Source organism: Colletotrichum graminicola (genome assembly GCF_000149035.1).
Source record: "Colletotrichum graminicola M1.001 genomic scaffold supercont1.19, whole genome shotgun sequence".
NCBI classification, from domain to species: domain Eukaryota; kingdom Fungi; phylum Ascomycota; class Sordariomycetes; order Glomerellales; family Glomerellaceae; genus Colletotrichum; species Colletotrichum graminicola.
Window position 1 is genome coordinate 426,828 of NW_007361023.1, and position 14,624 is coordinate 441,451.

A 14,624-nucleotide genomic window follows, 5' to 3' on the forward strand; every position below is an offset into this window, starting at 1 on the left:
CTTGGAAGATGGCCTAGACGGGCTAGATTGCAATCTCCTACCCCTCGCATCCTCGCAGCAATGGGCGGTCGGCGAGAGAAGCGTTGGCCTTGGCGTTGGGGATATATTAAGGGAGTGAATTGGTATGCAACACAAGTGTTCCCGCCTCCAGGTAGAGAAGCTTGTAGTCTTTGCCCAGCGATCCGTGATGGCCTTCGCAGTAGTGGTCACCGCCGGTCTATTCCTCTCGAGGGTCCAGGCACAGTCTCCGTCAGCGCCCGACAGGCCTCTGCCCGCCAAGGCGCAGCTTATTGATCAAAAGAGCTTCAATGTCTTGAAGGCCGTGCCGCCCTCGTTCGAGTTCAATGCCACGTCGGTAGGCCATGCGCACAAAGCGCTCTTTTGCCCATCTCAATAGGGCCCGAGAAGGCACTAATGCGGAGACAGGAGTTTCTCTGGCCAACTCAAGGAACAGTATAGCCATCATTCAGCCCAGACTGATGTCAAGGCAGAAGGAAGTATCTCGACAATAAATAAATTTTCATATTCATTTGCAGTATATGAGCGAGACTCGGCCGTCAGAAAAGAACCCTAGGTTGAGATAGAAGATCATAGAAAGCTCGATGACCAGCTGGCGGGACGGGTGTTTGATGTGACATGCCGCAGGAGAATGGCTGCATGGATAGCCCAATTACGGATATATGGGGCGGTCATCGGTTTTAGCCAATAGAACGCCTCCAATCCGGATGACGTAGACAGGCCATGCACCTCCCCCACCAAGCCACCTGTTTGTACCTAGGTACTCTGTACGTACTCTTTACGCCGTACACTCCGTAGTTTTATGCCTCGAGCAAAACAAGAGTGCGCGGCCGTCGAGCACTACGGACTCACGATCTTCAACTAATTCAAGCCCGACGACCGACGACTATACCCTCTGCAAGAAATATCTTTAAATGTCAGATCCACAGCCGCCGGCGTGGTCGTCGCGCGCCGATCACCTCCTCCGGCCTGTCCAGCGGCCGGTCGGGTACCTGAAGCGCGCCGGCATCGCAGCGTGGTATCCCATCCTCGGCATCTGGTACTTCCTGCGGAATAAGGACTTCTACCCGCTGTTCCTAAGCCGCCTGCTGCCCCTCTCCATCATCTCCTTTCTCGTCTATTTTATCCTATTTACCTTTGCTTTCCTGCCACAGTTCGCCCTCCTGGCCATCTTCCACGGATGGGGAGCTTGGGTCAACGCGGTGGTGCTGGTCCTCGGAGAGGGGCTCGTGGTGATCCAGGGTCTTTTTGAAGGCTTCTTCGTCGACGAGTGTCGAGTGGACGTGTTCGATGTGAGTCTCGCATCTCTCGCTCGCCCGTTCTCTCCTACACTTACCTGTACTGACTGACGGCTGCGCCCTCAGGCCACTCTCGTCAAGGAATCGCACGCAGATCTCGTCGCACCCCACCGGATCCTCTTCCACGATGCCCCCACCGCAGTCCAGATGCTCGGCAAGCCGACGACCCCTGCCGTCTTCACGCCCTGGTCCATGATCCAGATCATCGAGCTCGTCGTCTTCCTGCCGCTCAACTTCGTTCCGGTGGTTGGCACCCCGGCCTTCATCATCATCACGGGCACGCGGTTGGGCAAGCTGGCACATTACCGATGGTTCCACCTGCGGGGATTGAGCAAGAAGGAAGCCAAGAAGGAGATCGAGTCGAGGACTTGGGAGTACGTCTGGTTTGGCACGGTCGCCATGATCCTCGAGCTGATCCCCGTGCTGTCCTTCTTCTTCCTGCTCACCACGTCGGCGGGGGCCGGCCTTTGGGCGGCGAGGGTCGAGGACGAAAAGAGGCGAGAGGCCACAGAGAGCTTGGTGGGAGATTCTCTCTCGCCGCCGCCGCCGCCGCCCTACGAAGATGATCCCGTCTAAGAGGTACCCTGACGCCAGGTTTGGCTGTGTTGATATCTCACTTTAGCTAGCAAGCAAGCAATTGACCATTCATTCGCCCCTATTTCTTTCTGCACTCGAACATGAAACTTTCAACATGATGAACCCACCTTCGTCGTCTTTCGGTTTGCAAACAGCCCATCTCTATGCCAGCCAGCCAGCCAGCCAGCCAAGCTTCAGCCGCCTTGACGAGGCACACGGAGGGGCCGCGTCCTGCATCGCAACGCAGGAAGTAACCGAGAATACTGCTCCTTCCATTGTCTGTCCGGAACGGTTCCGGTTCGACGGAAAGATGACGTTACTAGGTACACCTACATGGCGTGATGATCACCGGGGCTGAAAATTCCACGGGTACGTGGTGGAAGGCGTGCCGTGCTCGATGATCCTGCCTTTCCTTCCATACTTACTTAGGTACCTAGTTACATGGCACACTATCATGGAAGTTTGCACGTACGGGTGGGCAGACACATGGACGAGGGAAGGAGCAGTTCTTGGAAGGAACACCACTTGGAATGCTCCCGGATTGTGAGATGGTGGACGCGTATGTATACCTTGATACAGACAGACCGATCGAGACTGCTACAAAATCACAAGTCTTGTCGGTGTGTTCAACTCCCGTTATCTACAGACAGCACCTGGGAGGTTGTCGGGGCGAAGAACACCACCGATGGATGTACTTGAAGTCATCCATTCATTCCTATGCATCGAGGAAGGACCCGGCGAGTTGGGTCTTCCTCTTCACGAGGTGGCCCACTGCCCCCTTTTCCTTTCCCTTTTCTTCACCGGCAAGCACACATGTGCGTGACTGCCTCATGTTCGACTCTCCTCTTCAACCATTCAACTCCAGGAAGGAGGTAAGGAAGAAGACAGCCATGCCTGCTGCCATCTATCTGCCTTCACGGCGGTTCTGCGTGATTCTCCCCCTCCCCCCCCCCCCTCCCCCTCGCCCTATTTAATCCTCTCGCATACCCGTCTCTCCCCTCTGATTCTTCTCCTCTCCATCCTCATCCCAACCTCTTCACTCCTCTGTCCACTCTCATTTCAATTGTCGTACGCATACAGACCAACACTCTCTTCCTTTCCTGTCTTCGCTACCTGCGTGTTCAATCTTCTGCTGCTTTCCACATCACCTACGTTCTCTACGTGTTCTTCCTGCACCTAGATCAACCGAGAATACCCATCGTCCAAAATGCGGGCCTCAATCGTGGCCATGTCGGCCTTGGCGTAAGTCTCCCTTCCACGGTGACGTCCAATCTTTCCAGGCATACCCAGCTAACGTTTCATTGCAGAGCTGGCGTCTTCGCCCAGCCAACCTGTCCCGCGGCTACGACGGTCTTCGTCACGGTCGATTCTGCCAATGACGTTGCTCCCTCGGTCGTCGTTCAGACTGTCACCGCTACCGTTCTGCCCTCTGCCCATTCCCCTTGGTCTCCTGCCTCTCCCAGCATTCCGGCCACTTTCACCATCATCGTCGACCCTCCTACCGGTGGTTCCCAGTACACAGGTCCCAAGCCTTGGGAGTCATCCCCTACCCAGCCCCCTGCTTTCACCGTCGTCACTGCTACCCTCTCCTCTCCTGATCTCGGCACATCCGTTGGCGTTTCTCCTGCCTCCACCACCTCTTGCCCCTTTGCTACCGTCAGCCCTGGTTCTGGTAGCGATACTGCTGGCGTGACGGTCATCACTACGACTCTCCACAGAACCAATGCCTACCCAGGCCAGGTCACGCCCTCTGTTGACACCGTGGTGGCAACTTTCACGGTCACGTTCCCGCAGCCTACCGCCACTGGCTCTTTTCCAGGCTCTGCCTTGACGACAGGCGCTGCTGACCCTGGGTCTGGAGAGCTGTTCACCTACACCATCACTGCACCTGCGGCGGCTGGCCCTTCCTCTGGTCCTGGTGATGACCTAGCTGTTACCTCCTTCACCACCACGCTGTATCGCACACGCCCCGGGTCTGTCTCAGGCACACCTGTTGTTGACGCACTTGTGACTTGCTTCACAGTCACCTTCCCTTCGCCTACCGGTACAGGACCCGCCATCACTGGCATTCCTGCAGTTTCAACTGATGTCCCGGGCGGTTCTCCAGGCGGTGTTGTCCCTGGAGGATCAGTGGGCACGACGACTCGCTACATTCCCACCATGGTCCCCGGACCCGACGGTTCGTTGAGTTACTCCATTCAAACGGTTGTGTCAACTTTCACGTCACCCTCCGCCAACCTTCCTTCTACCGCTGGCACCGGTGTAACCACTACGATCGTCCCCGCGTACCCTTCGGATACTCCCTCGGGTGAAGCTGCAACCGTTGTCACCACAACTTTGTACGCTCCCCTTCCCAGCGTCAACAACCAGCCAGCTGACCCTTCGGACCCTTCTGTTGTCGTTTTCACTCTCACACTTCCCCAACCATCGGCTGCTGGCCCAGTCATCTACACTACCCAGCTTCCAAGCAACCCTGGAAACATTGCCACTGGGGGCGCGAGCACTCCGGCTGCTTCCACCATCACAGTCATCCGTCCGGCACCGAGCCCTGGCTTCCCCACCCCTGTGCCTGGCAGCGACATGGCGACTTCGATTCCCGGCGGCTACGGTGACCCTGTTCTTCCTGGTGCATCCGGCATCCTCACCTCTGGTGCTCCCGTCTCTGGCATCCCGGCTTCTGGAGGGTCGGTCCCTGGCAGTGTTTTCCCTTCTGGACAGATTCCCGGTTCCCCCTCAGCCGGCTCTGGAAACTCTCAGGACACCCCGGGGGCACCCGTCACGGTCACTATTTCTCCAGGTGGCGTTGGCGCCACGCCTTCCAGTAACTTCCCGGGTGGCTACGGCGACCCAGCCCAGACTGAGCTCCCTCCTTTCATTCCTGGTTCAGCGGTAACTTTGACTGTTTCCCAAGCGACTCCTGTTGCCGGTGGACCAACGTCTGTTACTGTTGTACCAACATCTCTCGTTGGAGTTCCGACATCCGTTGTCGGCGTTCCCACATCCCTACTCGGTGGCTACGATTCTGTTGTCGTCGTTGACCCTGGCACTCTTGCCTCACTCCCCCAGGCCTCTCCTTCTGTTGTTACCCTTTGGCCGGTCGTCCCGGGCATCGATTCTGCTCTTCCCGGCGCTGCAACCACGACTTCATGCTCCAGCACATTGTCGTCTGAAATTGTCTCTACAGCTCTTCTCACCAGCACCTTGGTCAATGTTGTTTCCGATGCCACAACCACTTACACGTTCCCTTATGAATCTCTGGTCACCACGGTCGACGCTGTTGCTCCAACTGGTGCTGCTTCCACCATTGTTGGCTCTGCTTCAGTCACTGGCTCTGCCGTTGTCTCTACTGTCGTGTCTGCTGTTACCTCTGTTATCGTTTCCCCTGTTACCTCTGCTGTTGTCTCACCTGTCATCTCTCCTATCACATCTGCTGTCATCTCTTCCGTCACCTCTGCTGTCGGCCTGTCCACTTGGCAGAGTGTCATTGTCCAGAGCTCGGTTATCCAAGTGTTCACCACAGGAGTCTTCACCAGCCTCGTACAGCCCACCGCCATTCACAAGCGCTATCTCAACACAACCGCAACGGCAGTAACACCGGTGCCGACGCCGATCTGCACAGGCACCACAGAGGTTGGCAATCTCAACCTGGATGTAAGCTCCTCACCTCTCCTTGTCTGGCCTTCGTGATACTGACGCTTTCCTACAGTTTGACGATGTGCCTTCCGGTCCCTTCTTCAACCCTTACCACCGCTTCTGGTTCTCCAAGGGGTTCCTGGTTGGCCCACCTCCGCTGATGCCGTTTATCCCATCATCTGGCGGCCACCTTCTCGAATTCGTGCCTCCAGTCCTGTCAAACAGCTCCGCGAACGGCATATCTGGCGATACGGCCCAGATTGGCATGGGAAAGCTTGCTTCGTCTCCTTGTTTCCAGTTTGACTTCCTCGGCATGAACTTGGGCTGCTACTCCGACTCTGCTGTCCCCAACCAGCTTTGTGTCTTCACCTTTACCGGCTACAGATGGGATGCAAGCCAAGCCAAGGAGACCGAAGCCGCCAGCCAAGAAGCCTGGGTCAACGCCTGCAATAAGTCTTCCGACTGCCCTCTCACTTCCTTCTCGGCTCTGGGCTTCACTGGTCTCAGCTCAATCCTGGTCACTTTGAATATCAGTGGTCGCCCTCAGGTCTGGTGGGCCGATGACCTCCGAGTTGGCTGGACCAAGAACGATTGCGTGACTGCGAGCTGCAGAAGACAGACCCAGCCAGAGGCCTCCCAGCTCCACGGCGGTCCGACTTGGTTCTGGACTCCCAGCGGCCTGAGGATCTTGTCATCTTCCAGAATCAACCCGCATCTTTTGGGCTGAAGATGAATGAAGGATGACTGAACACTGACTGAAATGGATGATGAGGATTGTTACAAGGGTGATGGAAGGATTGTTGTGTTGCCACACCATTTGATCCAAATTTCTTGGGAGACTCACTGCGAGTCATAATGTGTGTTTGAGATGAGGATGGGGACAAGGGACCAATTGCACCTATGTATGCTACTGCAAGTATTCTAAATGAATGATTTTGGAGGTCCATGACGATTACTGCGCTCAGTTGCCGCGATGTTTAGCCCGAATTTTGTGCTTGCTTGACATTGCTTGATATGGTGGTCTCATGCCTTTGCATCATCAACCACGTCGACAGGACTGTCGGTCAACGATCAAGGCACAACGAACCGAGCAGCGGACCAAGTCTATCTTTTCTGTATCAGAGCCCCATTCTATCTACACCGTGAGCAATTGCCTCAATATCCTCCGCACGTCGTACGCCCTCGACCGCTTCGTGATTCTGACCGCCAACGGGGGCACCGCATTCCGGACAGTGGGCACGCTCCATGGGCATGCCGCACTCGCCGATGGTGAACGGGTGCCCGTTGAGGCATGTGTACCAATGACCTGTCCCCCTGAACTCCTTGCTCATGGCCGCGTAGACTTCGCGCAACTCGTCGGCCGATACCTCGTTGTAAAAGACGCCGCCGTGCAGCATGCGTCCCGCGGCCTCGAGCTCGGGTTCCAGCGGGGCCGTCGACGGCTTCTGTCGGACGAGCTCTCTTGCCAGCTGTAGATGGCGCTCTCCGAGGTCTCTGACCTTGTCTCGTGCCGGGGCCTCCACGTCGGGGCCGACTGTCGTCTTCGTCGGGATGGTGTCATCGGGGTGGGCCAAGGAGCAGAACTTGACGAGTAAGATGTGTCCCTCGAGCTCCAGTCGGTGGAAGTTCCTCGTGTACGCGGCATGGATCAGTCTCTCGCAGTCCCGGATGTGCGGCGCCACATCGATCTTGGCCGCCTTCGCCGCCACGTTCCCCTCAGCGGCGCGGCACAGGCCGAGGTAGTCTGAGATGAGTAGCAGGTCGCAGCGAAGGAGGAGGCTCATGGCTTGCAGCACTCCGCCCATTTGGATGGCCGACTCGTCAAAGGAGAAATCGCTGGTCTTGCGCCGCTTATTGGCGTGCCAGACTAGGTGAGCCACCCGCTGGTACGGCTGCTCGTCTCGCTTGACTGACCCGAAGAAGTCCGCCATCTGGCTCCGCAGCCGCTTCAGGCTCTTATGTCGCTTCGTCCCGGTGAGCTTGAGGACCCGCTTCACCTGGTCTGATCGGGAGCCCTCAAGGCTGAAGCCTCCTGGGTGCTCTGCGGGCAACACGGAACCAGCACTGTCCGTCTTCTGCAAGGCGTCTTGCGCATCGAGGAACGCCTCCATCAGTGCCTCCCATGCCCCTCGAGACCAGCTGATGAACTTCTTGGTTGATTCATCCAACAGACCACGGCGGACAATTCTTCCGTATCTCGAAATGTTCCTGAGAGACCCTCGGCACTCGGGGCACACATTGACTTTAGTTACGGAGAAGGGTTCCGAGCCGGTCTTGAGAGCTACGGGCGCGCCTTCTGGCGATATCTCGTAGTGATCCCTTAGGCCCATCTGACCATCCATTGTCGTGAGAGTCAGGAAATGACCACAGTCTGGGAAGATGCATGGATCCTCGTCCAATTCGATGGACCGGTAGTTCTCCATCATGATGAAGTCCACGGTCCTGTCTTTTATATCCTCCACGGCGCATACTTGGCAGTATCTCGGGGATGGGCAACGCTCGCCACAAACGGAAGGGCCTTGGCATACAGTTAGCATTCCGCATATTTACCAAAGCGGGCTGCCTGACACCTGGTGCGATATACTTACATTGGTGGCCGCACTCCAACTGCTTGGGGCACCGCTTCGTGCAAGGAATCCAATCGCACGGTGCTGCGCATCTGTGAAATCGACGAGGGTCAGCTAGCTATTCAATCGGGTTCTTCGTCTTGGAGGCAAGAACTCACGGCATACTGCAACTGGAGTGTGGACAGCTGGAAGAGCACGTCTCTTCTGCGCAAGGGGCGCAGGGCTCGTGGCACTTCTTCCCGCACTTGGAGTGTACGCACTGGTTCTGGCAGGGGGCAGAGCAGGGCGGACAGCCCATGTCTCCATGACAAGCCTCTCGACAGCGATGACTGCATGCTGTGAAAGGCCTTTCGCAAGGCTGTCTGCATATCCCATGGTCTTCTCCGGTCACCTCCCCGTCCTCTCGTGTGCGGCAAGTCGAACACCGCATCTTGCATGTGTGGCCACAGGGCCTCTGGAAACCACACTCTGCTTTGCACAGGTAACTGTTTCTGGCAACATCCACGTGGCAGGGCACCTTGACCGTATGGTCACATCCGGGAACCTGCTTGTTGACTTGGACGGTACACCTAATGTTGGAAATATCTTGGGCTTTCCAGCATTCCACCGTGTCAATTGTATGACCGCACGGGAGCTCGAGTCCGACGCCACGCAGCACCTCTCGGCATAGCTTATCACAGGGCTCGCCACAGCGTTTCCGGCAAGCGTGATCGCAGCCTTCCTTGGGCTTCACGCAGTCTTCGAGACACTTCAAGGCGTTATGGAGAAAGTCTGAATGACAGGGCCCGGTGCAGGAATGGCCACAGGCCAACCGACGATCGCACTTGCGGTTGCATCCTCCGTCCGGCGAGAACTGGATAAACTGCTCAGCCTGTGAAACCAGACTCCTGCTTTCCGGATGCCGCGGACATTGCAGTTCCAGCTCCCGGCCGAAGTTACCGCTGTTCTGCAGTATCTCAACGACCTGAGCCCACATGGGCACGTGGCTCGAGGTGTTGGAGTTGCCAATGATGTACATGCCGTGCTTTGCGCGAGACAGCAGAACGTTGATGCGGTTGGGAGTGCTGAGAAAGCCACATCTCTTCTCGTTATTGCTGCGGACGAGCGACACGATGACAACGTTGGCCTCTTCGCCTTGGAAGTTGTCTACTGTTGCGGCACGAACCCCGTGCATGGCAGATGCCTTTGCAGCCTCTCCCCGAGAGGCAGCTTGTGGTCTTTCGTCAGATGAGTCAATCTCAGCCAGATCTTCCGTGTCACGGTCATTGACAATGATCTGCATGATGGATCCGAGTTTCTGTCGCAACTTTTTCAGTTGCCCCAGGTATGGCGTCAGCACGGCGATGTCCCCCGATTTGTATACGCCTTGCCTCAGAAGATGACAGACAAGCGCCGAGACCATCTCGATTTCGAACTCGTTTGAATGTGACGTCTCGATGGATTCATGGTCAGAATGCCGTCCCGATTCGGGACTCTCGTGGTGTAGCCAAAAGAGTCGCTTGGCTAAGCCACAAACCTCGGGGTACTCGCGGACCCCATCGGAATCTGACAAAGACGGGTACAGTGTGAATCGCACCAGCTCCGATATTGACGGATGCATGCGGCGCTGCGTGTCGAGGATGCTGAACGGAAGGCTAGGGACATTAAGAGGTGGCTGAACAAGCCTCTCGAACAGGGACACGTCCAGAGAGTACTTGGCCCCTGCCGGGTTCGCACGCTGAAGCCTCCAGTCCTGTATCTGAGGACGAAGCTGGAGATGGTCTCCGATCAAGACAGCATGCTCAACCGTGGGAAGCAACGCGGTGAGGAGATGGGCTTCCAGAACCTCGCCTGCTTCCTCGCAGAGGAGGACCTTGACCTGAACACGCCGTATGAGATCGAGGTTCATGGCCAGCCCCGTGGTTGTGACCCCGATTATGTTCGCCTGCTGGAGACACCGCAAGTCAATGGCACTCCGTACCATGTTGTTGTGTTCTTTGTGCTTTTCGTATGCCTCATGCAACCCAGTGAGCTTCTCAAGCTCTGTGCGCAGCGCTCCCTGCAGCCAGTCCTCGTAGAGGACGATGCGCTCCTGGTGAGACAAATTCGATAGACGTAGGCGATAGAGCTCAGGGAGCGGACGATTGGTTCTCACCGTGGAACCACCTGACAGCCACTCATTCAAAACCTTCTTCCGTGCATGGCGGACAGTCTGCCAGCCTTCCTCATTTTCGGGTTCTGGTCCGAAAAGCTGGTCGTGCTGTGAGGGGTGGCTCTCGGCAAGAAAGAGGCGGATTTTGTCATGGGTGTTGAGAGACTTGAACTTTGATAGTTTCGTGGTGATTTCGGCCGTGTCACTATTCAGAACGTCGATGGATTCATATAGTGATCGGCCTTCCATCTTCGTGCGTGTCTCAACCTGGACAACCTGCCTCAGATTCACCGAACCCAACCTTTCTGACTTGGACCGGGAGCCGACGCGAATGATGTTCTGCACACCATCATCCAGTAAGTGTTCCAACAGTTGATCCAGGGCGTGATTGGTGTAACAAACACACATGATTGGTCCCAATTTTGCTTTTGATTTGTTGGCAAGTAACACCTTGATCAGAGCTTCTCCAGTGTAACTCTTGCCAGTGCCAGGGGGGCCCTGGATCAAGGCAAAGGATCTTCTCAGGGAGTTAAGGACGGCCTCGGATTGGGTCGAGTCCAAAGTGGAATGTCGGCTGAGCTCCGATGGCGTGGGAGCCTCACCAGTTGCATAGGACAATTTCGTCCCGTCGTTGGATAGGCAGCTGAGGTTGAACGAAAACCCCGGCCTCAATGAATAAAGGGGCGGGGGGTTCTCGGGTGGTTCGTCGCCAGATCGGAGGGTGAGGAGGTTTTGGAACGGCACATCCATCCTCCGTGACATCTTCTGCAGTGCCTTTAATGGAGGCGCAAAGGCCGGCAGAAGGATGGATGGGAATTCGAGAAGCCGACGGGTTTGCCAAAGACCCGTCGTCTTGAACCATAACATACATCTCTCGACTTCCGCAGTGCCGGTTTCCACCAAATGTAAGTGCACATAGGCGTAGTCCTTGTCGTCGGGCAGGCTATAGCGTGGACCCTGTTCTGGCTCTCCGGTTTCCACTTGCTGTGTCTTGTTGTCGGCATCGCGGATGGTGGATCTCGACACCTGGAAGAAGAAGATGCTGCCGGCTTTGTCAACGATGCAAACAAGACTCCCATCCGCGAGCCTCTTCTCTTGGTTCCACCAAGCTGCTCTACCCATCTTGTCCAGGCCCTTGGCTGCTCGTGGCTGATCAATCCTGATAATGAATCGAAGACCGGACCGCCAGTCGAAGGAAACATCAATGGCAACAGCGCTTTCGTACTGAAGAACTCTATTACGGATCTCCTTCACCTTGACGTCTGAATCCACGCAGGCACGGATTGCATTGCGGAGGTCGTGAAGCGTGTCCTCACGGAGCAGACGAAAGTGCCTGTCCAGCAAGCCTTGCAGTCCTTGCAAGTGATGCTGCGCAGGGTTGGCAACTGGCAGATACTCGTCCCGAGATGACATGATCTCTTCATGGGTGGGCATGAGTTTTATGTCTAAAATGTCCGCATGGTCGTTGTCGTGACGTGGGCCGCGCCTAGAAAGTCTTCCTGGCATGTCCTGGCTCAGAGTGAACTCGGCCAAAGTGCCCGAAGATATCGATGAGGTTTGGGCGGCATTCGGCAAAGATTGGCCGAGGCCGAGGCGTCGGCGGACGTATTCAAGATATTTCTCGGCTTGCATGGTGTGGAAGTCGGCTTTTCTATTGCCAAAGACTTCCAGGCGAAGCTGAATCTTGTCGACGATGGAGGTGAAGTGTGCACAAACCATATTGGCCGTACTAGTATTGATGACTTTGGACAAGACGCCGCAGGCGAGCGCGAGGGCCTCCGTGCCAGAGTCACTGTCGTTGTTTTGGAAATTCAACTCTGACCAGTGGTCAACGAGGTCAAAGAGAAAGCGATACAGGCGACGAAGGCGGGTAGCGTCAATGCCCAGAAGTGATCGGAAGAGAGTCGTTGTTTCTTGCTCCAAAACCACGGAGTCGACGACGCTCGGATGGAGAAGAACGCAGAACAGGGGAAGAATTCGAGACTCCCAAATGAGAGCCTTCTCCTTGGGGCTTTTGTCCGCAACCCCTTCTATGACGTGTCGGATGATTGGCAGTCGTTGCTCGGAGGCCATGTCTTTGATTACCTCTTGTGCCAGGCCCACGTCCTCTTCCACCAATTCAAAAGCCGTTTGGAAGTACTTGGGTGTTTCGCGGTCCAACTGGACAGGCAGCTCAGCTGGCTTAGGCCGTAATCGCCTCCAGGCATAGAGCTTCTCGCGTTCGGCACTAGGAGGATTGCTCGTGGGGTTGGACTGCTGCATATGGGGACGGCGGCTATCGCTATTGGCTTTGTCGTGAACAAATTTGCATTTGTCCCCAAAACGACACGATCCGGGACCCTTCCAAAAGCGACATGGAGCGGGAGAATTGAAGCTCCGTGACGAGCGAGTCCTAAAGAAGCTTCGTATCAGTGCAATAACTGCAAGGGAGGTGGGTGGTGTCAGAAAGTTGCCTACCATGCTTCGGAAGCCATAGCTGATGATTCGGTGGTATGTATGCCGTATCCTTCAAGTTCTGGAGGAAGGGGACTTGGGTTTGTGATTGTGGTGAATGGCTGGAGAGAAGATGTTCATCAGCTGGAAATCACAAGCCCTGGGTCGGGGCGGGCAACGTACTCTTATTTAAAAGGGATGGCCACCACAGGCATGCTCAACTGGCCGTCTGCCTGTAGGCTGCTGCTGCGGGACCATTCAGGAATCTTCATGTGTTGGCAACGTAGGCCTCTTTCATGGGGTGTCTCTGACGCAGCCTCACATAGCAATCTGAAGAAGTCTCTTTCAACAGGTGATTTCAGTCAAGGATGAGGGGGGGTAGATTCAAGTGACCCCCCTCCGATGCCTAGTACTCCCGCAATGGGAGGTCGGTCTGGAAGGTTCATGGGGTTTTTTGGGGCACCTAGATGACGGGGTGATGTTAGGAGATGGTGGCATCTGGTTCGTCAAGAGAGAGTTTATGGCTCTGGGTTGGATGCGTGGTCGCAGAATGCTGTTATGCGCATGGACATGGATCTCGGCTTGGCTATGTCAACCGTCACGACAAGCCGCAGAAAATGATGCAGGAGGCCGACCCCGACTAACGCAGGCTGCCAATGGGATGTCGAATAGAACTGGGGGGTCAAGGCAGACGGAAAGGTAGCGAACAGACAGCAAGAGGAGGGACGAAGTCAGCCTGGCGGCCATCCGGTTGGCCAGGGATGAGCCATGTCGCCAGGTAGAGAAGCCGTATTTGGTCTTGTCAATATGTGAGTGAGTAGTAGGGATGATGCGGCCGTTGGCCATTGGTACGTTGGTTGCGCGTTGGACTGGCCGTGCGGAAAGGGTCGGCTATGCTTTTGGCCGCTATGCGCGTCTAGGCAAGCAGGCTGAGCAACCAGTGATCTTCAGCGAGGCAGAGAGAGATATAGAGGCAAACGAGCATCCGAGTTGTTCGATTTCCTTGCAATGCATGCATCGTGCTGTGGTGGTGGTTTATGACCAAGGGCGGGATGTTAAGTCGAACAAAAGGTGAGGTAGGTACTTTGAGATACGTACCTACCTACTGCATGTGTAGCTACCGAGGTACGTACATAGTACTTTGTGTGGTATCTGCCTACCTAGTGTGCCTAGGTAGGGGTAGGTAGGTACGATGACATGGAAAGAGCGCTGTGTCCCATCCAACCTTCCCTCCCCGCTGGTCAATGCTTTTCCATTCCAGGAGTCATCACTTCGAACCAACAATACCTCATCAAAGATATTGGTCCCCGACCGACCCTCAACTACCTATACGAAGCAATTGAGGCCGATACACGGCATGGGGCCGCACTAGAAATGCTTCTGTCGCGACGCCTCGCCTGGTTCCTTCTTGGGCCCCCGAAAAGACACCGGAGCCGGCATCGGCGGGGTCGCCGGCACAAGGTCCACGTCCCCGACGCCGTGGTCCTCGAGATAGTCTCACCTGGACGATCTGGAGGACGGGCACTAAGTTCATCCCTCTCTGCAACAGCACGGACAACATCCCGGCCAGTGCCTTTGACTCCTGCATGTCACCTCATCATCCCAGCCAAGATTGTCCGCGCTGCACCGTATCATTGGCAATGTGGTTGGCTGCAAGGCCATCCGTCATCGGTCTACCGATACCAGGTCGCGCGCGCGAGATTGGATTTTCGCTGCTCGTTTAGCCGATGCAACCCCGGCTTGCGTAGGTTCCCAGGTGGATGCCAATTCCCCCATTCCCCTCCCGCGCCGTCCCAGCGCCGCCGCGGCCGGGGTCGGCGCCGACGTGGGTGGATGGGTACTAGGGTAGTGCTGTTCATGACTCGGGCAGTCGTATTAAATACCTACAGTCTCAAGGCGACCGTCGCATGACTTACCCTTGGGAAACTTCGAAACGAACTGCTCGGCAGAGATAAATAGGTTGCGACG

General features: G+C 56.0%; 4 protein-coding genes across 4 annotated transcripts; 3 read left to right on the forward strand and 1 right to left on the reverse strand.

Moving 5' to 3' along the window:
• Positions 1 to 187: 187 nt before the first annotated feature.
• On the forward strand, positions 188 to 415 carry GLRG_05602 (uncharacterized protein; the record flags this gene model as incomplete). Its single annotated transcript, XM_008096287.1, has 2 exons — positions 188 to 355; positions 398 to 415. 2 exons carry the CDS (start codon positions 188 to 190, stop codon positions 413 to 415), a joined length of 186 nt encoding a protein of 61 aa, XP_008094478.1.
• Positions 416 to 932: 517 nt separating this feature from the next.
• On the forward strand, positions 933 to 1,892 carry GLRG_05603 (uncharacterized protein; the record flags this gene model as incomplete). Its single annotated transcript, XM_008096288.1, has 2 exons — positions 933 to 1,310; positions 1,383 to 1,892. The coding sequence occupies 2 exons, from the start codon at positions 933 to 935 to the stop codon at positions 1,890 to 1,892; spliced, it is 888 nt and encodes a 295-aa protein (XP_008094479.1).
• Positions 1,893 to 3,099: 1,207 nt separating this feature from the next.
• GLRG_05604 (uncharacterized protein) lies at positions 3,100 to 6,252 on the forward strand (the record flags this gene model as incomplete). Its single annotated transcript, XM_008096289.1, has 3 exons — positions 3,100 to 3,134; positions 3,200 to 5,543; positions 5,599 to 6,252. 3 exons carry the CDS (start codon positions 3,100 to 3,102, stop codon positions 6,250 to 6,252), a joined length of 3,033 nt encoding a protein of 1,010 aa, XP_008094480.1.
• Positions 6,253 to 6,643: 391 nt separating this feature from the next.
• Positions 6,644 to 12,296, reverse strand: GLRG_05605 (uncharacterized protein; the record flags this gene model as incomplete). The annotated part of the gene is made up of 3 exons (XM_008096290.1): positions 6,644 to 8,043; positions 8,114 to 8,184; positions 8,251 to 12,296. 3 exons carry the CDS (start codon positions 12,294 to 12,296, stop codon positions 6,644 to 6,646), a joined length of 5,517 nt encoding a protein of 1,838 aa, XP_008094481.1.
• Between the last annotated feature and the right edge of the window lie 2,328 nt (positions 12,297 to 14,624).